Below are 27,187 nucleotides of genomic sequence, written 5' to 3' on the forward strand. Positions count from 1 at the left end.
ACCAGTGAGATATACCTGCTGGAGCGCATACTATGGGTGGGTGTTGCTATGGTGACCAATGAGCTAAGATAAGGCAGGGATTTGCCTAGCAGTGATTTATAGATGACCTGGAGCCAGTGGGTTTGGCGACTAATATGTAGTGAGGGCCAGCCAACGAGAGGGTACAGGTCACAATGGTGGGTAGTATATGGGGCTTTGGTGACAAAACGGATGGCACTGTGATAGACTACATCCAATTTGCTGAGTAGAGTGTTGGAGGCTATTTTGTAAATGACCTCGCCGAAGTCAAGGATCGGTAGCATAGTCAGTTTTACGAAGGCATGTTTGGCAGCATGAGTGAAGGAGGCTTTGTTGCGAAATAGCAAGCCGACTCTAGATTTAACTTTGGATTGGAGATGCTTAATGTGAGTCTGGAAGAAGAGTTTACGGTCTAACCAGACACTTAGGTGACTGATGACTCAATGACTGATTGGCTGAGAGAAATGTATGATAAAAAGACTGTGGGGGCTGTTTTGTTAGACTTCAGTGCGGCTTTTGACATTATCGATCATAGTCTGTTGCTGTATTGATCATAGTCTGTTGCTGGAAAAACTTATGTTATGGCTTTACACCCACTGCTACAGTGAGGGAAAAAAGTATTTGATCCCCTGCTGATTTTGTACGTTTGCCCACTGACAAAGACATGATCAGTCTATAATTTTAATGGTAGGTTTATTTGAACAGTGAGAGACAGAATTACAACAACAAAATCCAGAAAAACACATGTAAAAAATGTTAGAAATTGATTTGCATTTTAATGAGAGAAATAAGTATTTGACCCCCTCTCAATCAGAAAGATTTCTGGCTCCCAGGTGTCTTTTATACAGGTAACGAGCTGAGATTAGGAGCACACTCTTAAAGGGAGTGCTCCTAATCTCAGTTTGTTACCTGTATAAAAGACACCTGTCCACAGAAGCAATCAATCAATCAGATTCCAAACTCTCCACCATGGCCAAGACCAAAGAGCTCTCCAAGGATGTCAGGGACGAGATTGTAGACCTACACAAGGCTGGAATGGGCTACAAGACCATCGCCAAGCAGCTTGGTGAGAAGGTGACAACAGTTGGTGCGATTATTCGCAAATGGAAGAAACACAAAATAACTGTCAATCTCCCTCAGCCTGGGGCTCCATGCAAGATATCACCTCGTGGAGTTGCAATGATCATGAGAATGGTGAGGAATCAGCCCAGAACTACACGGGAGGATATTGTCAATGATCTCAAGGCAGCTGGGACCATAGTCACCAAGAAAACAATTGGTAACACACTACGCCGTGAAGGACTGAAATCCTGCAGCGCCCGCAAGGTCCCCCTGTTCAAGAAAGCACATTTACAGGCCCGTCTGAAGTTTGCCAATGAACATCTGAATGATTCAGAGGAGAACTGGGTGAAAGTGTTGTGGTCAGATGAGACCAAAATGGAGCTCTTTGCCATCAACTCAACTCGCCATGTTTGGAGCAGGAGGAATGCTGCCTATGACCACAAGAACACCATCCCCACCGTCAAACATGGAGGTGGAAACATTATGCTTTGGGGGTATTTTTCTGCTAAGGGGACAGGACAACTTCACCGCATCAAAGGGACGATGGATGGGGCCATGTACCGTCAAATCTTGGGTGAGAACCTCCTTCCCTCAGCCAGGGCATTGAAAATGGGTCGTGGATGGGTATTCCAGCATGACAATGACCCAAAACACACGGCCAAGGCAACAAAGGAGTGGCTCAAGAAGAAGCACATTAAGGTCCTGGAGGGGCCTAGCCAGTCTCCAGACCTTAATCCCATAGAAAATCTGTGGAGGGAGCTGAAGGTTCGAGTTGGAAAACGTCAGGCTCGAAACCTTAATGACTTGGAGAAGATCTGCAAAGAGGAGTGGGACAAAATCCCTCCTGAGATGTGTGCAAACCTGGTGGCCAACTACAAGAAACGTCTGACCTCTGTGATTGCCAACAAGGGTTTTGCCACCAAGTACTAAGTCATGTTTTGCAGAGGGGTCAAATACTTATTTCCCTCATTAAAATGCAAATCAATTTCTAACATTTTTTACATGTGTTTTTCTGGATTTTTGTTGTTGTTATTCTTTCTCTCACTGTTCAAATAAACCTACCATTAAAATTATAGACTGATCATGTCTTTGTCAGTGGGCAAACGTACAAAATCAGGAGGGGATCAAATACTTTTTTCCCTCACTGTATATAATGAATATGAATTCGGAGGGCAGAAATTATTAAATATTAAAGCATTGGACGTCTCACTAAAAGCTTCAGTCATACAAAAACTATCCTTAAATCCAAACTGTTTCTCTAGCAGATTAGTAAGAATGGCTCACCCAGTGTTCAAGAATGGCCTTTTCCCCTTTATTCAGATTGCAAACTCTCACTTTTGGTTATTTGAAAATAAAATAATCCCCAGAATATAGCTATTTTTAAAAGAAGCCATAGAAAGTTGGTTGCAATTTCAGTTTAATCCACCAGAAAAGACAGAACAAATATTGTAACAAATATTATGGTTAAACTCAAATATACTAATTTGTAAATTATATCATAAATAGGACTGGTGGAGTTATGTCACACAAAAATATATGGAAATGTCTGCTCTCTCCAAAATTACAACCAACTGATTGCAGCATTACAGCAAAAATTGAGGAGGCAAGTGGAAAAGGGAGAAGGTAAGGAACTTGTCTGTCGGCCCTGCTTTAAAGACCAAAATTGGTTAAAGTAAATTGTGATAAATAAAGAAGTATACCAGTTTCATTTGAGGACAAAAAAATTATCAGCTGCGCCATACAGGTTGCAAAATAGTTGAAGAGCTCTTCGATGTACCGATTCCATGGCACATGGTTTATGAACTGATCCACAAAACGACGCAGGATTCAAAACGTAGTTTTTCAATTTAAATTATTATACAAAATTCTTGCAACCAATAGAATGTTATATATACAGTGCATTCGGAAAGTATTCAGACCGCTTCACTTTTTCCAAATGTTATTACGTTAGTGTTATTCTAAAATTTATTAAATAAAAAAATGTCATCAATCTACACACAATACCCCATAATGACAAAGTGAAAACAGGTTTTTAGAAATGTTTTCACATTAAAAAATGATTTAAAAATGATTTACATAAGTATTCAGACCCTTCATTATGAGACTCGAAATTGAGCTCAGGTGCATCCTGTTTCCATTGATCATCCTTGAGATGTTTCTACAACTTGATTGCAGGCCACCTGTGGTAAATTCAGTTGATTGGACATTATTTGGAAAGGCACACACCTGTCTATTTAAGGTCCCACAGTTGACAAGTGCATGTCAGAGCAAAAACCAAGCCATGAGGTCGAAAAATTGTCTGTAGAGCGCCAAAACAGGATTGTGTCTAGGCACAGATCTGGGGAAAGGTACCAAAACATGTCTGCAGCATTGAGCTGGCCGCCCGTCCAAACTGAGGAATCGGGGGAGAAGGGCCTTGGTCAGTGAGGTGACCAAGAACCCGATGGTCACTCTGACAGAGCTCAAGAGTTCCTCTGTGGAGATGGGAGAACCTTCCAGAAGGACAACCATCTCTGAAGCACTCCACCAAAGCTTTTATGGTCAAGTGGCCAGACGGATGCCACTCCTCAGTAAAAGGAACATGACAGCCTGCTTGGAGTTTGCCAAAAGGCACCTAAAGGACTCTCAGACCATGAGAAATAAGATTCTCTGGTCTGATGAAACCAAGATTGAATGCCAAATGTCACGTCTGTCAGGATGAAGGGAAAGATGAACAGAGCAAAGTACAGAGAGATCCTTGATGAAAACATGCTCCAGAGTGCTCAGGACTTCAGACTGGGGCGACGGTTTACCTTCCAACAGGACAACAACCCTAAGTACACAGCCAAGACAACGCAGAAGTGGCTTCTGGACAAGTCTTTGAATGTCCTTGTGTGGCCCAGCCAGAGCCTGGAATGAACCCGATCTAACATCTCTGGAGAGACCTGAAAATAGCTGTGCAGCGACGCTCCCCATCCAACCTGACAGAGCTTGAGAGGATCTGCAGAGAAGAATGGGAGAAACTCCCCAAATACAGGTGTGCCAAGCTTCTAGTGTCATACCAAAGAAGATTCAAGGCTGTAATCGCTGCCAAAGGTGCTTCAACAAAGTACTGAGTAAAGGTTCTGATACTTATGTAAATGTGATATCCGTTTTCTTTAAATAATACATTTGCAAACAACATTTTTTTTGTGGTATTGTGTGTTTGATGAGAAAAATCAATTTAATCAATTTTAGAATAAGGCTGTAACATAACATAATGTGGAAAAATTCAAGGGGTCTGAATACTTTCTGAATACACTGTACAACCATTCCAGCTCTGCAGATTTTGCTGCTTAGAGACAAAATCATTAGATCACTTGTTTTGGTAGTACCCTTATTTAGCTTGTTTTTGGTCGCAGGTTCAGGAATGGCTGAAGAATTGCAACATTTACCTGGAGCTAACTCTACAAATAGCACTGCTGGGTAATTTGAAATGTCATAGTCAAGCGATCAATAATATTATAATACTCTTAGCAAAAATGTTTCTCTTTAATTTACAGTCTGTAGAAACGGAGAATAGAAAGGTTCAGAACTTTTATGAAACATCACATCACAGTTGAAAAATATATGGCAATTAGAAATCAAAACTGGATGGTTTTCAGAGATAGTTGGGAGGGGTTGAGGGTAGTTAAAAAATAAATAAAAAAGAGAACTAATGTAAAATATACTGTGTCTGTAAAATGTATGTATAAGCTGGAAGTAGAAGCCTAAGTGTTGTTGTTCATTAGTTAACTCCAATTAGGGGAGGGGTGGTAGGGTTAGGGGAAAATAATAAAGATTGTACCTTGTGTATGTAGTGGGCTGTGCAAACCAGCTTGTTGTAGATATGCTTGGCCCAGATTTGGCATATTTTGTCCACAGCCTTGGTGATGAAGTCTTCATCTCGCGGGACACATGAAATTATACATATTTTGGGGGTCCATGTGATGAAAGCAACATATCTTTATTTACAAACACCTGCAGGTGCACCTGTGTTGAACAAAGCAATATATGCTCCTATGAACTTCTTAATGCAGACAACATTTAGGCCAACTAAGTGTACATTTAGGCCAACACTGAGTGTACAAAACATTAGGAACACCTGGGCCCAGATTCACAAAACACCTCTTATGAAAAAAAAACAAGTTCACTAGTTCGTAAGTGCATTTCCTCAACAATTTCTTAAGATTGAATGATTTTCCTAGGAACTTCTCAAATATATTTTTATGATTCTTAAGACGTTAGTTGCTAGGCAACCGATTTAGCTAGCTATGTAGCTAGCAATGGCAATCATGTTGGCATATTTCCTACTGAGATTACTGTTCCAAAACATGTTCTTTGGTTTAAAATAAATCAATACTGAAACTTTCAGATGAAGTTTGTGAGTGAATTAAACATGTTAAATTGCTTTCATGAGCTTATTCTCTCACTGCCCTGAGTTTAAGACAATGGTTTAGCCATCTTGGAATTAACTTTATTTTAAATAATCTAATTATTTCTTAACTTTTTGCTTAAGGATAAACATAAGAAATAGCGCAATAACATTTCCAACAACCTTTGAGGAATAGCTACTACAGTTAAGGAAAAAATGGCATTTAAAATACATTTATTCTTAAGGTTTTGTGAATCTGGGCTCTGCTCTTTCCATGACAGACTGACCAGATGAATGCTATGATCCCTTATTGATGTGACCTGTTAAAGCCACTTCAATCAGTGTAGATGAAGGGGTGGAGATGTCACAGTTTAGTGTGAACCCCTTTTCACTCCACCAAACACAGGATTTAATGTTCTCCAGTACACAACCAACACAGAAGACCAGGACAGGTAAGTATGCTCAAGGTAAGTTTTATTTCAAATTCATGGGTTAACATGGATCTGACCCAGTTTCCCAACCTCCCACAGCAGACTACATGATTTCCCGGACTGTATCAACATAAGAGCCTCCGCTCAGGTAGGTTAGGATGTCTAGGGCACGACGACAACCATATCCCCACAAAATAAAATTAACGTCTTTGTATGGCGATATCCAGATCCGCATAGCTCCCTGTCCTGGAACGCACCCGGTCTGAGACTCTGCTTGGCGACGTCACCGATGACCCCGCTTCCGGTGCTAAACGAGAGAAAGACAATAGTGGCGTGGCAAAACAGCCCAGAGAGAGAAAGAGTAGTATTAGGGGAACACAGGAAGAATAACGTCCCTTACTTGGCGGAGCTAAAGCTCCTAAATGTACATTGTACCAATGCCTGTCTCGGTCCTCTGCTCTCGGATAACCACTCAGCTCCACAGCCCCAGTTTGTTGTCAGCGCAGCCGCCCACTTCCTCACTCGAATTCGCCAGTAAGATTTCTCGTCCCACAGACACTGCAATCACAGAAAACACACACGACATGGACACTTGCATAGGGGACCAATCCCCATGGCGAGACATTCTCCGCTCATCTCCAAGCCCCGATCACTACTTCTTCTTCGATTAGGTTTAACGGCGGTTGGCATCCAATAAATGTTGCATTAACGCCACCTACTAGACTGGAGTATAACTCCCTTATACTTTGCTTGAATTTTTTAACTTTTTTTAAAATACCATCTAACACCACACAAAAAAATGAAAATAAAATAACACCACCCTACTCCACTATTTAAATCTATTTAGTCCTACCTCAGGCCAACAACCTGAAAGGACGGGACACCACCACTTAACACACCCTCAAATCAAATCACATTTTATTTGTCACATGCGCTGAATACAACAGGTGTAGATCTTACAGTGAATAGCTTATTTACAAGCCCTTAACCAACAATGCAGTTTTTAAGAAAAATAAGTGTTAAGTAAAAAAAAAGATAAGTGTAAATAATAATAATAATAAAAGAGCAGCAGTTAAATAACATTTGCAAGGCTATATACAGGGGGTACCGGTACAGAGTCAATGTGCGGGGGCACAGGTTAGTCGAGGTAATTGAGGTAATATGTACATGTAGGTAGAGTTAAAGTGACTATGCATAGATAATAAACAGAGAGTAGCAGCAGCGTAAAAGAGGGGGTGGGGGGGAACAATGCAAATAGTCCGGGTAGCCATTTGATTAGCTGTTCAGCAGTCTTATAGCTTGGGGGTAGAAGGTGCTAAGACGCCTTTTGGACATAGACTTGGCGCTCCGGTACGGTAGCAGAGAGAACAGTCTATGACTAGGGTGGCTGGAGTCTTTTTTAGGGCCTTCCTCTGACACCGCCTGGCATAGAGGTCCTGGATGGCAGGAAGCTTGGCCCCAGTGATGTATTGGGCCGTACACACTACCCTCTGTAGTGCCTTGCAGTTGGAGGCCGAGCAGTTGCCATACCAGGTGGTGATGCAACCAGTCAGGATGCTCTCGATGGTGCAGCTGTATAATTTTATGAGGATCTGGGGACCCACGCCAAATCTTTTCAGTCTCCTGAGAGGGAATAGGCTTTGTCGTGCCCTCTTCACGACTGTCTTGGTGTGTTTGGACCATGATAGTTTGTTGGTGATGAGGACACCAAGGAACTTGAAGCTCTCAACCTGCTCCACTACATCCCCGTCAATGAGAATGGGGGCGTGCTCGGTCCTCTTCTTTTTCCTGTAGTCCACAATCATCTCCTTTGTCTTGAACACGTTGAGGGAGAGGTTGTTATCCTTGCACCACACGGACAGGTCTCTGACCTCCCTATAGGCTGTCTCATCGTTGTCGGTGATCAGGCCTACCACTGTTGTGTCGTCTGCAAACTTAGTCGAGCCTGGCCATGGGTAAACAGGGAGTACAGGAGCGGACTGAACACGCACCCCTGAGGGGCCCCGTGTTGAGGATCAGCGTGGCAGATTTGTTACCTACCCTTACCACCTGGGGGCGGCCCGTCAGGAAGTCCAGGATCCAGTTGCAGAGGGAGGTGTTTAGTACCAGGGTCCTTAGCTTAGTGATGAGCTTTGAAGGCACTATGGTGTTGAACACTGAGCTGTAGTCAATGAATAGCATTCTCACGTAAGTTTTCCTTTTGTCCAGGTGGGAAAGGGCAGTGTGGAGTGCAATACAGATCGCATCATCTGTGGATCTGTTGGGGCGGTATGCAAATTGGAGTGGGTCTAGGGTTTCTGGGATAATGGTGTTGATGTGAGCCATGACCAGCCTTTCAAAGCTATGCATGGCTACAGATGTGAGTGCTATGGGTCTGTAGTCATTTAGACAGGTTACCTTAGTGCTCTTGGGCACAGGGACTATGGTGGTCTGCTTGAAACATGTTGGTATTACAGACTCAGTCAGGGACAGGTTGAGAATGTCAGTGAAGACACTTGCCAGTTGGTCAGGGCATGCTCGGAGTACACGTCCTGGTAATCAGTCTGGCCCTGCGGCCTTGTGAATGTTGATCTGTTTAAAGGTCTTACTCACATCGGCTACGGAGAGCGTGATCACACAGTCGTCCGGAAAGCTGATGCTCTCATGCATGCTTCAGTGTTGCTTGCCTCAAAGTAATTTAGCTCGTCTGGTAGGCTTGTGTCACTGGGCAGCTCGCGGCTGTGCTTCCCTTTGTAATCTGTAATAGTTTGCAAGCCCTGCCACATCCGACAAGCACTGGAGCCGGTGTAGTACGATTCAATCTTAGTCCTGTATTGACGCTTTGCCTGTTTGATGGTTAATCGGAGGGCATAGCAGGATTTCTTATAAGCGTCCTGGTTAGAGTTCCGCTGAAAGCGGCAGCTCTACCCTTTAGCTCATTGCGGATGTTGCCTGTAATCCATGGCTTCTGGTTCGGGTATGTACGTACGGTTACTGTGGGGACGACATCGTCAATGCACTTATTGATGAAGCCAGTGACTAAAGTTGTGTACTCCTCAATGCCATCGGTAGAATCCCGGGAACATATTCCAGTCTGTGCTAGCAAAACAGTCCTGTAGTTTAGCATCTGCGTCATCTGACCACTTCTTTATTGACCATGTCACTGGTGCTTCCTGCTTTAGATTTTGCTTATAAGCAGGAATCAGGAGGATAGAGTTATGGTCAGATTTGCCAATTGGAGGGCGAGGGAGAGCTTTGTACGCGTCTCTGTGTGTTGAGTAAAGGTGGTCTAGAGTTTTTTTCCCCTCGCCTTCCGTTATAACTGTTTTTACTATAGGGGCTCCACTTAAAAAGAGACCCTAGCTCACAGGCCTCTAAATAAATGTTAAACAAAATAATTGAAGAAGCAAGTGCAGTGGTTGATAAGGAAAACAGATCTGGCAATAAGAATAGGCTATATATAGTCTTGACCATTTGGGACCACTTGGCCACATTTCGCTCAGGACAGGTTATAGCCAAGACTTAATCAATATTTTGTTTTATCTCATTTATTTAAATGGATATAGCCTCTGCGTGATGGTGATGTGCAACGCAAATGGCTATAACAAGCTTACATACAGAGTGGAATTCATTAATAAAACAGCCTAATATAAGGCCTACAGTCAGTGCTCCCAAATACTCTAAAAAGTGTGATTCAAAAGGTTGCATGATCACCACAATAGCCCCATGCGGCTATAAAAATAAATTATGCAATTATGTGGCTATTAAATAACACAACAGCATGGCATATTAGATAGTGGAATAGGCTTAGCTTAAATCAGATGCACTTTCTATTTTGCAGCTCAGGCGCTTATTCTAGACAAGACCCTTCTGTGTCTTTGTCATTCTCACACAAGTCATTTGTTGAAAGCCCAAGCCTATACCAGGTCATCTACTGGTATAACGTCGTTATTGAATGCAGTTCTAAAACAAGCTCTAGACTTTTATTTTGGAAATGAAACCGGAAGCTGCAAAGCAACTCTAACGTCTGGGCTAGAGTTGCTTGATTGACTAGCTACGTTCGGTTCATGTCCTTTGCAGGTGCCACATTACTGACAAAATTTTGTACGTATAACAAATCTCTGTAACCGAGTAAAGGGAGACGTAAAGTAAGAAATGTTAATTCATAGTCATAACATAGTTTTCAGATTATTTTTTTACATTTCATGTTTCACGCATGGCTTTTCTTACGATATGTACTTTCAACCTTTTGGCAGGTAGCTGGATCCATAGTAGGGGGGGGAGGGGGAATAGAGAGGAAGAGAGTTGTGAGGAGGACACGCAGAAGCTGTCGCAAATATAGAACCAGCCAGCACCCCAATGACTAAGGTTTGACGCTCTCTCTGCCCTGGGGTAAAATAATATATTCCCCAGTGATTTCAGTTTACATTCAGTTACTGCCATAAAGGGCCAGTTGTTGATTTTGAGTATTTTTCTTTATTTGAGTAAGAACAAGCCTTTGGGACATGAAGATTCCCCAAGGTACCTGTGAACCATTTTGAGTTAATGAATCCCCTTTTTGAGAACTAAATTGTCTGTCTCTTGGTTTTGCACTACCACAGGTGACACACTCCTCCACCTACGGAGTTGTTGCACTTACTTTTTATACATTTTATTATCCGTTTTTTTATATGGAACTTTGCATTGTACTATGAAACAGCTTGAAGTGTAAAAAAAAACATTTGTCAACCAGCCTTTTTAGCTTGGCTAATCAATGACTCCTTTGTGTTATGTTCTTTGATAACATTTGATCTCTTATTGGCATGATTGTTTTACATTTTATTGTTATAAATGTGTTGCTATTTTAGGGCCGAGCACACCCCCATTCACATCGACGGGGCTGTAGTGGAGACCGTTGAGAGCTTCAAGTTCCTCGGTGTCCACAACACTAAGGACCTATCATGGTCCAAACACACCAACACACTCGTGAAGAGAGCTTGACAACGCCTCTTCCCCCTCAGGAGGCTGAAAAGAAAAATGTTCTACAGCTGCACTATTGAGATTATCCTGACTGGCTGCATTACCGCTTGGTAGGGCAACTGCTCGGCATCCGACCGCAAGACACTACAGAGGGTAGTGTGTATGACCCAGTACATTGCTGGGGCCGAGCACCCTGTCATCCAGGACCTATACACCAGGCGGTGTCAGAGGAAGGCCCTAAAAATGGTCAGACACCAGCCACCCAAGTCAGTCGGTTCTCTCTGCTACAGCACGGCAAGCGGTACTGGAGTGCCAAGACTGGGACCAAAAGGCTTCTGAACAGCTTCTACCCCAAAGCCATAAGACTGCTGAACAGTTCATCGAATGGCTACACATACTTTCTGCTTTTCACACCTACCTACATGCACATAGTAGTTAAATCAATCACCCCAACTACCTCGTACCCCAGTACACTGACACGGTACTGGTACTCCTTGTGTATATATATATATAGCTTCGTTATTGTTATTTCATTATTATTTTATTGTGTTACTATTTTATCTATTTGCCAAAAAAATGTTAAACTGCAATGACAGAAAAGGGCTCATAAGTAAGCGTGGTCCTCTGTAGCTCAATTGGTAGAGCATGGCGCTTGTAACGCCAGGGTAGTGGGTTCGATCCCCGGGTCCACCCATACGTAAAAATGTATGCGCACATGACTTAGTCGCTTTGGATAAAAGCATCTGCTAAATGGCATATTATTATTATAAGCATTTCACGATAAAGTCTACACTTACATTTACATTTTAGTCATTTAGCAGACACTCTTATCCAGAGCAACTTACAGTTAGTGAGTGCATACATTTTCATACTTGTGTGACCAATAACATTTGATTTGATTTTGAAATGCACATCAAATAAAGTTTGATTTGAAGTTAGATTTGATATTGGATCTTTAATTGATGATTGTATGAATATAGACTCCATTAACCTTAGTCTATAATTCTTAAGGCATTAAAAAATGTATTAACTAGGTTATAGGCCGACTGGTCAAGCTCTGTTTTTATCATGACTTCGCAATACTGAGTTTGTACTTATCATTAAACATATTCTGACGTACATTTCCACACTTGGAAACGGGCCATTTTATGCAGACAGTAGCCTACATATGACTGCATTTTAAATTGGGCTCCCAGTGCGGCTTTCCTTCCGTGCTATTATGACGCATATGGCAGTTCCTTCTCTTCCTAGCCTGTCACGTGGCTTGGTTTCCATAGTAACGTATCCATTTTGGTTGTTCTGACGCTGGACTGAAGCAAACTGTGAATGTGCTAGCAACAAACAAGCACTTTACGTGTGGATATAGATAGCTAACTAGCTAAGCTATTGTTATATTTTTACAGGAGCAAGCTTGCTAGCTAGTTAACCGTTCCCGTAACGTAGCTAGCTAAGTACTGAAAGGTAAGCAACTAACGTTAGCTAGCTTTGGCAATCAGTGTCATGATTAGCTAGCTACGTTAGCTAACTAGCTACCAAGCAGGCTCCTTAATTAAATAACTAATATGTAGCTAACAGTAACGTTAATCTGCCGTTGACGTGATCTAGCTAAGGTCAGCTAGGTGTTTCTAATAGATTTATTTCGATCTGGCACCATGCTAACGTTATGTTGTGACCCCTCTGAAAAGTTTAGTTAATCTTGTTGTTTCATAATTCTAGAGTTGGTGGCCAAAGCGGGCCAGTGAGGAGGACAGAATGTCGGGCGACCTGGTAGGGGTGTGGGAAGTGGCCCTGAGCGATGGAGTCCATAGAATTGAGTTTGAACATGGCACAACAACGGGGAAAAGGGTAATCTACATAGACGGAAAGGTAAAACTTGATCAATAATGTTTACGTTACACTTAACCCTATGTATTAGACAAGCTCACTCGTCTCTCTCTCTCTGTTTGAGATGGAGTGGTAGCTTCTCTTCATCTCCCTCAATGGCAGTCGCATTCAGAGTACCATTTGACATGCATGCCTTTGCTATGTATTGTATTTGTGTGTGTGTGTGTTTTAGCCTACAATTACTACTCGGGTACTGTCCAAAAAGTAAATGTAGGAATTTTGAATGTAGGTATAATATTATCATAGTATGACAATAACATACAGTCACACTGAATTATTGTCCCGCTTGCATTTTTTCCTTTGCCCAGGAAATTGTAAGGAGAGACTGGATGTTCAAGCTGGTGGGAAAGGAGACCTTCAACGTGGGAAGCGCGGCCACCAAAGCGACCATTAACATTGATGCAGTGAGCGGCTTTGCTTATGAATACACACTGGAGATCAATGGAAAGAGCCTGAAAACGTACATGGAGAACCGCTCCAAAGTCACCAGCACTTGGCTGCTCAATCTGGACGGCATCGACTGCAGGGTCGTCCTGGGTAAAATATGTGCCCTATTGGTCCATTTCCTCTCCCCAGCTTGTATTGCAAACATATTGCGGGTTATTGCGGGTGTAGTGAAATTCTTATAAGGGAAAACAGGTTTTGATGGGGGCCTCTATTGGCACATTGTCTGCCCGACTCACTATGGCATTAGGTTTTATTGAGGCATTGAGATTTATTTACAAAGTGCAAAAGATTGCTGTGGCAATGTTTGTCTTTTGTGGGTGTTTGCAAAGCACCTCCCATAAAATATAAATCACATCAAATGACTGAAGTCTGAATTCTGATAGGCTATCTCAGCCACTCCGTAACTTCAAAGTGAAATAGATGGGTTCAAAATACACTTGCCTGTTTTTAATAAGCCCCAAAGGTAACATTAGGTCTGACTTGTTGTAACACAATGAAAGGCAATGGTGCTAAACAAAATCAATGACCTGGTCACAAACCCATGTGTTAGGTTCTTGGTTGTTGCATTTATTAGTTTATGAGGATATGGAACTGACAATTTACCATTGCATTAGCTAGGCTATAGTACCTTTGACGGTTCTCTATTGAACAGAGTGGGTGTGACTGTAAAAACATTCACTCCTAGTGTTGTTAGGTGAGTGTTAGCCTATTTCTTTATGCTACACCCCTTCCAACTCACGCCCCTCAACAACTTGCTAGTTTTTTTTTTATTGTGCCCAGCAACCAAAACAAAGACCACATGAATTGACTGGACTATTTTAGAATAGCAATGCTTATCTTCCACTGATGTTATGTCATGGATGAGGCTGTTATTTTTATTTCACACCACCATCCTAGGGCTTATGGAAAATAGTAGGCCTTGTAACTGTTCCAGACTGGGAAAGACAGGTAGCCTAGAGGTTAAAGAGGTGGGCCAGTAACCAGAGGGTTGCCAGTTCCAATCCTGGGTCTGAGGGGAAAATCAAGAGCTGGATGAGAGCTGGCAACTGGAGATGCCATCACCTGCTGTTGTACCCTTGAGCAAGGCACCTCTCACCTGAAACTGCTCCAGGGGCACATTTCTATGGCCTACTTCTTCATTTTCTTCTTCTTCATTTGGCACTTTGCCAACCTGCCCTCCACCACTGCTCACCTTTTCTAAGAATTGGCTCAGGTGGGTTAATCATCTTGTCTAACTGTTGGGTGAAACAATTCACGTATTTATCATTAATTAGCCACTGCAAATCTCTTTGCTAACAAACGCGACGCTGTCTCCAAAAAGTCAAGGTTTCGCCAGCAATATTTACTTATTGACGTTCTTTGACGTCTCCACTTTACAAGCTCAGAATCCACTTATGTTGGTAGGCAGTTAATTGTATGTGTTCCTTGATTGTATTTGTCAACCCTGTCCCTGTATTCACAGAGAGAAGCAACTGTGCAGTGTTTTTTTCTAGATAAAAAAGGGGGCTTAGGTGGTTGCCGTGGAAATGGACGCGGTAGGCTTGTTGACACGGCTGATTTGTAGAGAATTTTAGAGGCCCCCATCTTGGCGGTGTAGATAATTTTTATAACTTTTAGTCAATCTTCCTGCAATTCTACACATTTCTCCATGGAGCTGAGAGACATTTGCAGTTTTAAAGCTAATTTCCTGCAATTCTACAAATTGACATGCAGCTGAGATAAAATGTTGTCGTTTAAAAGCTACTTTCCTGCAATTCTATGCATTTTGCCATGGCTAATTCTGTGTTATTTTGCACAAACATAATAACAAAATCAATACTGCTAAATTCATTGTTTTTGGAATTTCCTATTCTCCCTGACTGTCTAGCTTTTATATTGGTGATTGTTAGTTCTCAAAGATTATATTATTTAAAAAAATATATAGGTCATTATCTTTTCTACATACTTTATATCTGGTTTTAGTTCTGGTTTTAGTTGTTTCAGTTTACACTGAAAAGGGTAAACAGAAAAATCCCTGCTGTGTTTACAAGCAGGGGATATCCACGAGTCCACAACCCTTGCTCTCAGAAACAATTGGAGTGTTATGCACACTATCCATAAAAGCCACTGAGGATACTGAAAGCCTGTCATATCTGCATTAAATTATCAGTTTAATTAATTTAATGTGCTCTAAATAGTAACGTGAAAAATAATACTGAAGGAAAACACGTAAATGAATCTAGTTAGGTGTACTACCATAACCAACACGATGCCAAAATGATCTTCTCTCTATCAAGGTTAGCAGGAGAGCATTTGAAAGAGACTGGAGAAATCCAGGTTGATTTGCAGTGCCATTGGTAGCTTTGACTCACGCTCCTTTGAAATCAGTCAAAAGCCTATCTCAATATATAGCCTAAGAAAAATGCTTTACTTTGGCAGAAGCCAAGTCACAGCTATTGTAAAGGCATGTTCTCATGGTGATCATCATCAATCAGGAGTACAATATGTGCTGCTTACATTTTCTGTGTATCCTGAAGTATTTTATTGATGTTTGCCTTATGTGTTATTTTTCTCTTTCCACAGAGAAAGACACCATGGATATTTGGTGTAATGGACAAAAAATGGAGACAGCGGTAAGCATCTTCCCTCCAATCATGCTGAGAATCACTTAACACAAAGATGAACACTAGCAACGCGTATGCCCCGCCTACCTGTCAATCTTCTATTTCCTGTTTGAGGGGTGCAAAATCCACTTGTCACTTAAATTTTGCTGGATCGATTGCTTTTATTATAATCCTGCGACTCTTTCATACTCTTGCTTGTGCCTTTAGTTTTTTCCCGTTAACGTTACAACTGCGGAAATATTTGTAATGTCCTGTCAAGCACACTCCGGTAATGGCTGAAATGGGCTCAATGGAATACGTCTTTCCGTTGCATCTATAAGAATGTTTAAGCTTTGTTGTGGATTTTAACACATCTCGACACTTACATCACAAGAAAGAGAAGAAAGCTACCTTTATTTTGATGGGTGTTCATTTTTGGGGAATTTAAGAAAGTAATAATTTAATACAGTTGAAATGTTTACAAATTAGATGCGCTGAAATGAACGCAACTTCCGAAAATGATCTCTTGGATTATAGTGATATTATGTCTGATCTCGCAAACAATGTAAAGTATGTATAGATAGGTGTAATCTAGAGCCAAGTGTGTTGATTTTTAATCCGAGGGTATCCTGCTATTGACACACTTGTTGAATCATGCAACAGAACGTGACAACAATGGTAATTAATGAGTCAGTCGAGACAGTACTAGTATATGCAGGAAGGCCTAGACAAAGCAATTCTTTGGTGGTTGCAGCCTGCTCCACACCTTTATGTTAATTTATTCATAAATGCATTCACACCCAGTGAATTAATGCAAATTAGGCACATATAACTTAGATTATTTGAACACAAAATATTGTAAACAATACCTGATACAATTAGAAAATGTATGAGTGCATTCTAAGAAAAAATTTGAGCGTGCATGATTAGCATTATTTGACGCAATAAAACAGGGAAATGCACCACTCCTAACCTCTCAGCCCACTTAAAATCCACCATATCCCTCCATACACTCTTAATTTATGTATAATATTTACATTACGTTAAACTTTACTGAAATCTATTGATCATAAATGCGAATCTGTTCATCTCTATCTCGTTCACAGGGGGAGTTTGTGGAAGACGGTACTGAGACACACTTCACTCTAAGCGACCACGACTGTTGCATTAAGGCCATGAGCAGTGGAAAGAGGCGAGATGGCATTATCCACACTTTGCTCGTGGACGGCACAGAGATAGCTGAAACCACAGAGTGATTTTGTGTGTGTGTTTTGAGCACTTTGTCGGAGCGAAGACAGCCTTTGCAAATCAGGGACACAATAATAGACTGAACATTGGTGCTGTGTGATATTTCACTGTCAAGCTGGAGCCCATGAGGTACCTCTGCACAATGACCACGATCTTAGATGGTTATCTCATGGGCTCCAGTTCTGCAGACATACAGTATTTTCTATCATTTTATCTGGTAAACTGACATTATCACCAGTGGGTGAAAGGCAGGATGCACAGTTGTGTCAAGAGGAGTAGTCATGTCAATAAAAGCCTACTCCTAAATGGGAAAACATTTCTTAATTTTTAAGTTGATATTCCAGAAAGTGCACTGTGTATGAGGAATTATCCTTGTACTTGTACATTTACAAAACAAATGGCACCCTATTCCCATTGACCAGAGGTAGCCATATGGGCCCTGGTCAAATGTAGTGCACTATATAAGGAATAAGGTGCCATTTGGGATGCAGACGCTGTCCATGATCCATGCAGCTCGCTTATAATGCATTCATGTGCCAGTAATTTGCTTTTGTGTGTAGGCTGCAACATTCTAAAACAAATGAATTGTGATAACTGGAGTATTTATAAAACAGATGTGTCCCATGCATAGTTGGTAATTTAGCATCAATGGTATGTTTGATGTTAACGATGCTTTGATGTCAGCCCTTACAACTAATTAATACGTTTAGTTTGGTAGGGGATAAGTGTATGTGAATATAGTATATGAACTTGTTGGCCCAAATTCAAACAATTGCAGATAAAAGATAACCACACTGGGGGTTCATTCAGAATGTTGATGTTGTATTGGAGGTGTTACGTGTTAAAAACGACTCATCTGGGTTAACCCAGAACTATAGTCTTGCATAATTGGTCAGATGCTCGATTAAGTTCTGGGTGTTAAGGGAATAGACATCGAGGATCGGAACCGGAACGAAGAGCTCCACCCTCTCTCTTTGCAAGTCTATGGGCCAAATGTCCCCTCCCATTCCGATTTGTCCAAAGCACCAGAACTAATGCTGCTCGTTATCTCAAGCATCCTGTTGTATCTTGACAGATCTACGCTACCATTTATGTTTATGTAGTCTGGCCACGAGAGATGAAAAACGGACTCTTGGTGCAAGTTGTTCCTCTCACAGACTTTGTCATTGGATATTGACGTGAAAACACATCTGTCCTTAAAGTATAACGTAAACCTGTCCACGCAGCCATTTTCCTTTATCTGTGATTGAGTGAATTGGGGTCAATTCAATGGAACTGGACTTATTTTGCTAGATTCTAACCAGTTTCTGACATGAACGGAATAAACTGTGCTGTTACCCTCAGATTCTATTTATTTTATGTCAAAAGAGCACTATATGTATTCAGGTATAGTTACTGTATTGTTTGTATTATGTACACTACATGACCAAAAGTATGTGGACATCTCATTCCAGAATCATGGGCATTAATTTGGAGTTGGTCACCCCTTTGCTGCTATAAACAGCCTTCACTCTTCTGGGAAGGCTTTCCAATAGATGTTGGAACATTGCTGCGAGGACTTGCTTCCATTCAGCCACAAGAGCATTAGTGAGGTCGGGCACTGATGTTGGGCGATTAGGCCTGGCTTGCAGTCTGCGTTCCAATTCATCCCAAAGGTGTTCGATGGGGTTGAGGTCAGGGCTCTGTGCAGGCCAGTCAAGTTCTTCCACACCGATCTCGACAAACCATTTCTGTATGGACCTCACTTTGTGCACGGCCATGGAAACCCATTTCATGAAGCTCCCGACGAACAGTTATTGTGCTGAAGTTGCTTCCAGAGGCAGTTTGGAACTCGGTAGTGAGTGTTGCAACGGAGGACAGAAGATTTTTACGTGCTTCGCACTTCAGCACTCGGCGGTCCCATTCTGTGAGCTTGTGTGGCCTACCACTTTGCGGCTGAGCCGTTGTCCACTTCACAATAACAGCACTTACAGTTGACCGGGGCAGCTCTAGTAGGGCAGAAATTTGACTAATTAAATTGTTGGAAAGGTGGCATCCTATGATGGTGCCACGTTGAAAGTCACTGAGCTCTTCATTAAAGCCATTCTAATGCTAATGTTTGTCTATGGAGATTGCATGGCTGTGTGCTCGATTTTATACACCTGTCAGCAACGGGTGTGGCTGAAATAGCCGAATTCACTAATTTGAAGCGGTGTCCACATACTTTTGTATATATAGTGTATATTTTGCTTGGTGTGTCAGGTGTTTCAACATGTTTGTAATGTGTATATTTTGTTGAACTTGTCAGCCATTACTTATTTTATTAAATCCATGTAATTTCACTCAAAGTTTACCTTATTGTCTAGAATATCAAAACCACTTTCAGAATCAGTGTGACCTCGCTAACCTGTGTCACATATGCTGTAGTCAACTGTTGGGTGGTAGAACACATAGCCAAGGCCTAGTTACCTAGATTAGACATTGCAGAAAAGAGCGAGGTCTCTTGAAATTGTACATTATTACATTATTTGTCAAGTGAAAGCTAAGGGCTATATTTTTGGTCGGGACATTTTTAATGACAGGCCGGTCTCTGGGCCGTCTGCTGGATGCCTCAAGTAAAGAGGTATAAGGTTAGGAACCAAGGCCTGTCATTAAAATTAAAATTAGTTTTATATTGGATATTCGGTATTCTTTCGTCAATAGCTATTGAACCAAGCATGCCATGACTAAGAAAATTATATATTCTGAATCGGGTAGGATGGAGAAAAATTCACTTTTTGTTGCGGTTTTATTTATTTATTTATTTTCCAGATTTCAATCTTCAATAGCTCTTAAACAAAGTGTGCCATGACTATGAAAACGCTATATTGTGAATCGGGAGAATGGAAAACATTTGTTGTTGAAATTTGATTGTTTCTAGAAAGAAAAAGAGAAGGAACAACACATGATCATGAGCTAGCTGCTAATTTAAAGCAATAAAATATCTAATTGTTACAAAGAATGAATGTATTGGCTACATTATGACATTAATACATGCATTTGCTTACCTTATCAAGCTTGAAGACGATACACTTATTTATCACTCAAAAAAGTGTTATGAGTGAGTGCACCACAAACCTATTTTCATGGTGTTGAGGCATCCTCTTCCCAATGCAGCCTCTTCCAACACCACAGGTAGGGGAAGGGTATCCATCTGCAAAAGTTAAGTTTTACTTTGAAGTCAAGTCATATTCTTTCTACCTTAGCTGTTGTGCTTACTAACATGCTATTGAACAGTGACACTACTATATTGAGATGCATATTGGTATTAAAAGACAGCAATGTCATCACCCCAAAAAATGTGTTTAAAATATTCAGCAAATCATTTGTTTGCTATCACAATACTTGTGAAAAAAGTATGATAGCTGACGTTAGCTAACTATCTAACAGATAGCAACTAGCTAGCTAGTTAGCCAGTCAGTAGCCAGTCAGTGGCACTGACTGATTTAAACTGAAAAAGTATTCATCCCCCTTGGTGTTTTTCCTATTTTGTTGCATTACAAAAAGTAATTTAAATGGATTTTTATTTGGATTTCATGTAATGGACATACACAAAATAGTCGAAATAATAAATAACGGAAAAGTGGTGCGTGCATATGTATTCACCCCCTTCAGAAGTCACATAATTAGTTAAGTAAAGTCCACCTGTGTGCAATCTAAGTGTCACATGATCTGTCACATGATCTCAGTATATATACACACACACCTGTTCTGAAAGGCCCCAGAGTCTGCAACACCACTAAGCAAGGGCACCACCAAGCAAGCGGCACCATGAAGACCAAGGAGCTCTCCAAACAGGTCAGGGACAAAGTTGTGGAGAAGTACAGATCAGGGTTGGGTTATAAAAAAAATCAGAAACTTTGAACATCCCACGGAGCACCATTAAATCCATTATTTAAAAATTGAAAGAATATGGCACCACAACAAACCTGCCAAGAGAGGGCCGCCCACCAAAACTCACATACCAGGCAAGGAGGGCATTAATCAGAGAGGCAACAAAGAGACCAAAGATAACCCTGAAGGAGCTGCAAAGCTCCACAGCGGAGATTGGAGTATCTGTCCATAGGACCACTTTAAGCCGTACACTCCACAGAGCTGGGCTTTACGGAAGAGTGGCCAGAAAAAAGCCATTGCTTAAAGAAAAAAAATAAGCAAACACGTTTGGTGTTTGCCAAAAGGCATGTGGGAGACTCCCCAAACATATGGAAGAAGGTACTCTGGTCAGAGGAGACTAAAATTGAGCTTTTTGGCCATCAAGGAAAACGCTATGTCTGGCGCAAACCAAACACCTCTCATCACCCCGAGGACACCATCCCCACAGTGAAGCATGGTGGTGGCAGCATCATGCTATGGGGATGTTTTTCCATCGGCAGGGACTGGGAAACTGGTCAGAATTGAAGGAATGATGGATGGCGCTAAATACAAGGAAATTCTTGAGGGAAACCTGTTTCAGTCTTCCAGAGATTTGAGACTGGGACGGAGGTTCACCTTCCAGCAGGACAATGACCCTAAGCAAACTGCTAAAGCAACACGAGTGGTTTAATGGGAAACATTTAAATGTCTTGGAATGGCCTAGTCAAAGCCCAGACCTCAATACAATTGAGAATCTGTGGTATGACTTAAAGATTGCTGTACACCAGCGGCACCCATCCAACTTGAAGGAGCTGGAGCAGTTTTGCCTTGAAGAATGGCCAACAATCCCAGTGGCTAGATTTGCCAAGCTTATAGAGATATACCCCAAGAGACTTGCAGCTGTAATTGCTGCAAAAGGTGGCTCTACAAAGTATTGACTTTGGGGGGGGGGGGGGGAATAGTTATGCACGCTCAAATTCTATTTTTTTGGGGTCTTATTTCTTGTTTGTTTCACAGTAAACAATATTTTGCATCTTCAAAGTGGTAGGCATGTTGTGTAAATCAAATGATACAACCCCCCCCAAAAAAACATTTTAATTCCAGGTTGTAAGGCAACAAAATAGGAAATATGACAAGGGGGTGAATACTTTCGCAAGCCACTGTATTTATACAAAAATATAAATACAACATGCAACAATTTTACTGAGTTACAGTTCATTTAAGGAAATCAGTCAATTTAAATAAATTCATTAGGCCCTAATCTATGGATTTCATATGACTGTGAATACATATATGCATCTGTTGGTCACAAATACCTTAAAAAAAGGTAGGGGTGTGGATCAGAAAACCAGTCAGTATCTGGTGTGACCACCATTTGCATCATGCAGCGTGACACATCTCCTGGTGAATATGTAGGCCATGGAATACCTGGGACATTTTCAGCTTCCAGGAATTGTGCACAGATCCTTGCGACATGGGGCTGTGCATTATCATGCTGAAACATGAGGTTATGGCGGTGGATGAATGGCACGACAATGAGCCTCAGGATCTCGTCACGGTATCTCTGTGCATTCAAATTGCCATCGATAAAATGCAATTGTGTTCGTTGTCCGTAGCTTATGCCTGCCCATACCATAACCTCACTGCCAACATGGGGCACTCGGTTCCCAACATTAACATCAACAAACCACACGTCGCCATACACACCGTCTGCCATCTGCCCGGTACAGTTGAAACTGGGATTCTTCCATGAAGAGCACACTTCTCCAGCATACAAGTGGCCATCGAAGGTGAGAATTTGCCCACTGAAGTCGGTGACGACGCCGAACTGCAGTCAGGTCAAGACCCTGGTGAGGACGACGAGCACGCAGATGAGCTTCTCTGAGACGGTTTCTGACAGTTTGTGCAGAAATTCTTAGATTGAGCATACCCACAGTTTCATCTGCTGTCTGGGTGGCTGGCCTAAGACAGTCCCGCAGGTGAAGAAGCCGGTCCTGGGCTGGCGTGGTTACACGTGGTCTGCAGTTGTGAGGCCGTTTGGACGTACTGCCAAATTCTCTAAAACAAAGTTTTTTTTAGGCTGCACTGACTGCTGTTACCGAATCTTGTCCTATTCTTAGGCTACTTATCATATTAGGAATTGTATTTTATTGTTAGCCTGCAAATACTTTATTATAAAGGTGATTTTATTTTATTTCCCCAACCAATAAGACTGCTGAACAGCTAAACAACGGCTGCCCACCCTCTCCCCTGTACCATCTGTACAGACTATGCTCAGTTACTGACACTCCTGCACAAACACGCATATATACACAAACACACACACTCAATGACTCCACACACATACAACCACACTCACACACACACACACTCATCCCCATGCACACATACCCACTCACCTCATACGCTGCTGCTATTTTGATTATTATTGACTATTATTACCATTATTATTTATCCTGCTACAGTCCCTTTTACCCTTGTTTACATCCACATATCTTCCTCAATAACTCCAGTACCACTGCACACTGTAATTATGGTACTGGCACTGAGCCTGTATAGCTTGCATTCTTGTGTTTTTCCCCCTGTTTTTCTTACTTTGACCACATTGTACCAATTCATATGTACCCATTCTTTATGGAGATATAGCCATTAGAACCAATGGACCTGGTTGGCGGCCATTTTGGAAAACTACCCAGTAAGCAAAATTATGTTGAAAAGATGTCACCTTTTAGACGTCCTTTCCAGAAGTTGTCATTAGGTTCATTTTAGGTTCTGAATGAAAAGTGAAAATAAGTATTTTCCAGACGTTGAAAATACCTATTTTCCAGACTTTGAAAATACCTATTTTCTGGATGTTGAAATCAGGTTGAATGCACTGACTAAGTCTCTCTGGAAGGATAACGTCAAATGACCAAAATGTAAATGTAAAAACAAACACTTGCAAAACATGCTGGGCATTATCCTAAAGAGCTCCGTCCCCAAACAAGTTCAAATTTGGTCGGTCTAGACTCTAGACTATGTTTCAAAGTCTGAACAGTACAGTACAGCACAGTAGAGTACAGTACAGTTTAGTTCAGTACATTAGAGTAAAGTAGGGTACAGTACATTATACTGTACTATAATCTACTGTGCTGTACTGTACTCTACTGAACTATACTTTTCTTTACTGTGCTCTACTATATTGTACAATATTGTACCGTACTGTACTTTATACTATACTCTACTGTACTGTAATGCAATGTACTGTACTCTGCTGTGCTCCACTGTACTGTGATGTCCAAACTTGTAAAACATAGATGTCTATGATTGATTCAGCTTTCAGTGGAGTAGTCCCCAACAACCAGAACATGTTCCGGTTTTAAGGGGAAATGGAAAGAGAGCTTGTGATGCAACTTCCACTTTTGGACGTTAACAAGGCGACACTCCATCTTAACTCCTCCTCCACAATTACTAGATTGTTTGAACAGTGCAGAAGAGAACCTCCCCCGACAGTAACCGTCCTCCGTCCTTTCTCCTCCGTCCTCTCTTCTCCGTGACCCAGTAACTGATAAGTGGTCGAGGAGTTTGTCAATTCGTTAGTAAGATATATTATAAAAGGTCAAACTTGAGACTACATGTCGACTGCATGAACTTGACAAAAGTCATGTGATGAAGGTCATGCAATTTTTTATGAAGTCACCAAGTCGCTGCAGTTGCTTCTCACCAACTCCACCATGCAGCCATCACCTGCATTGTGGGAGGCACTATTTGTCAACCAATCATTAGGGTGTTTTTGTTTGACCCACGCGAACGTGGCCAAAGACTTGAATGAAACAGGAATCAATTTTGCAGAGATTCTAAAGCTACAGGGGCTACAGGGGATACAAATGAAAGTGATATCTGAGACCTCTCTCTAACCAACTAATTGTATACACGTTGTTTTCAACCTCAAACAACATTTTCCCGGGAAACCCAATTCCCCATTCAACCACTTCCAAAATCCCTTCACAATGATCTCAAACTGTTTCTAATACACAATTAAATTAAACACAGACTACCCCTAGCTAATCAGGAAACTCTTGGGTATGTTGTGGTGGACTGTCATTACAATTGCCTCACGGGAACCTGGTAAAATGATATGAGTCACTGAATGGCTCTGAATTTACTGTCAGCATGCAGTCAAAGCTATATAATCGCTCTTGGAGGTAACTAGCTATTGCTCAAATTGTATCCTTACGTCAACAGCAGATGGGAGTTGTATTCATAACATTGCTAACTTAACTAACATATTTTGAGAAAACAAGTTATATTAAGTGGCTAATTAGCTAGAGTTAGCAACATTTGGTGGTCAATGAGACAGAGCTAACATTAGCTAACCAGCTGCGCTAGCAAACAATGTTACAAAAGTATAATTTCAAGTAATATTCCATCAACACGCTCATTTCAGGAATCACATTAGCAAGTACTCTTGCTGCACTGTTCAATTATTTAGCCATTTCAAAATTTTATTTTTTGAAGAAAACGTTTGCCATAGCCGTCACTGGCTTTCATGCGATTTAACCCAATGAGTCCCACCCCGACGCTGGCGCGATTTGGACTTCTAACCCTTTTTAAACATTGTGTGTTTTTTGAGCTACAGACTTCTATACCATTGGATTTGTCTATTTCTTCTGCATCAGTTGGTACCAGCCATTAGTCTGTGTGATTAATGGGGGCAGAGCAAGAGCAGTGTTTATGAGTCAGGGGCGGATCCCGAAGGGGCCCGGGGCCGCGTCTTTTTACAAAAACTTCTGTAGTGTCTAAATGGTTTGAGCTACAAACTATTACAAGTTTGTAGCTGACAAACAACCCTAGTTGAGATGGGTGGTTGGATGGAGACATGTTGAATGGGTGGGGTTGGGGGTAATATAGAACAGCAGCAGTGGGATGCTCAACCTCACAGCCTTTCAACTTAACCCCAATAAGCTTTTTTTACAACATATATCCAAAGACATCTCACCTGCCTCCACAAGTAAGGCACATACAGATGTTGATTTAGATGCACCAATACATATACTTAAAGCTATATACTTGATTCTGTCCAGTAGCTTTAGATTTGATTACGAGATACATTCCTTCCCCTCTTCCAAATAGTGCCATCATCAGCATATAGGGAAGCCCCAATACCCCTAACTACATTTGAAAACACATCTTTAATCATAATATTGAATAAAATTGGACTGATAGCACTGCCTTGAGGAATACCATTGTCTACTCCATAGGCATCAGATAAAATGGATCCTATTTTAACTACAAAATAGGATTAAATAAGAAGGCCAAAACACAGTTATATAATCTCCCACCAATACCAAGTCTTTCCATCTTAATCAGTAGGCGTTCTCTCCACATAGTGTCATAAGCCTTTTCAATGTACAAAAATACAGTACCCATTACTTCTTTCATGACCAGAGTAATTTTAACTTCATACACAAAAAAAATGTATGCACGCATGACTGTAAGTCGCTTTGGATAAAAGCATCTGCGAAATGGCATATTATATTGTTCACCTTTACTAATGCATGCAAAGTAGACCTATATCCTTTTATGGAATCCACTTTGACATTGACTCAATAAACCTCTATGTTCCAGGAAATATGACAGTCTGTTGACTATCATCTTTCCATCAGTTTACACAAGTTAGAGGTCAGTGCTATTGGTCAATAACTAGCAGCACATAAAGGATCCTTACCAGGCTTTACAAAAGGTAATATTACTGCACGTTTCCAACCAGAAGGTATAACCCCCTCACTCCAAATTGTATTAAATAATCCCAAGAGAACATGTATGACCTCATCAGGTAGATGCTTAAACATTACATAGCACAACTGATCATGACCTGGGGCTGTATATCCACAGCCTATTAAGGCTGAACGCATCTCATGTATGGTCAAATCAGCATCCATAGAAGAGTCAGCAGTATCCCTTTTCTTATACAAATTAACATGAGCATTTAAAATCTAACACCTGCGTTGCTTATATACTTCATCCAAAGTAACCCCACTATGTACCCTAGCAAATGTCTTCCCCAACAAGTCATATTTTTCTTTATCAGTTATGACAATTATTTTGACCCACAAGCAAAACTGGAATTCATGTTGGTCACGAGTCATGACGGCAGTGAAATTCCACGTGACTGTTTAGTCACGGTAATTAGGCTTCTCCAAGCTCTGATGCTGCTGATAGTCATTAGTAGCCTACCAAACTTGCTAACTGCCTGGTACTCAGCACTCTATTGTCCCTCGAATCACTCTGAAATCAGTGCAAATGTAAACGAAAATCTAATCAAACACTTCATGAGAGCCCATGAGCTCATGTGT

At 41.3% G+C, this 27,187-nt stretch overlaps 1 protein-coding gene and 1 long non-coding RNA gene across 4 annotated transcripts; one reads left to right on the forward strand and one right to left on the reverse strand.

Moving 5' to 3' along the window:
- Positions 1-5,909: 5,909 nt before the first annotated feature.
- LOC121536214 lies at positions 5,910-6,620 on the reverse strand. Its single transcript, XR_005994831.2, has 2 exons — positions 6,319-6,620; positions 5,910-6,190 (listed from the first exon to the last, which is right to left on the reverse strand). It is a non-coding gene; the product is annotated as an uncharacterized LOC121536214 (long non-coding RNA).
- A 5,467-nt stretch (positions 6,621-12,087) lies between these two features.
- Positions 12,088-18,327, forward strand: LOC121576874 (fas apoptotic inhibitory molecule 1-like). Of its 3 annotated transcripts, none has more exons than XM_041890422.2 (5): positions 12,088-12,282; positions 12,538-12,687; positions 13,014-13,242; positions 15,715-15,764; positions 16,841-18,327. In XM_041890422.2, exons 2-5 carry the CDS (start codon positions 12,574-12,576, stop codon positions 16,988-16,990), a joined length of 543 nt encoding a protein of 180 aa, XP_041746356.2. In that variant the 5' UTR covers positions 12,088-12,282; positions 12,538-12,573; the 3' UTR covers positions 16,991-18,327. The 3 variants fall into 3 exon arrangements, with proteins under 3 accessions (XP_041746356.2, XP_045062462.1, XP_045062461.1); XM_045206527.1 differs by lacking the exon at positions 12,088-12,282 and adding an exon at positions 12,290-12,431; XM_045206526.1 differs by lacking the exon at positions 12,088-12,282 and having other exon boundaries at positions 12,444-12,687.
- Positions 18,328-27,187: the final 8,860 nt, after the last annotated feature.

The sequence above is a fragment of the Coregonus clupeaformis genome, chromosome 23 (genome assembly GCF_020615455.1).
Source record: "Coregonus clupeaformis isolate EN_2021a chromosome 23, ASM2061545v1, whole genome shotgun sequence".
Taxonomy (NCBI): domain Eukaryota; kingdom Metazoa; phylum Chordata; class Actinopteri; order Salmoniformes; family Salmonidae; genus Coregonus; species Coregonus clupeaformis.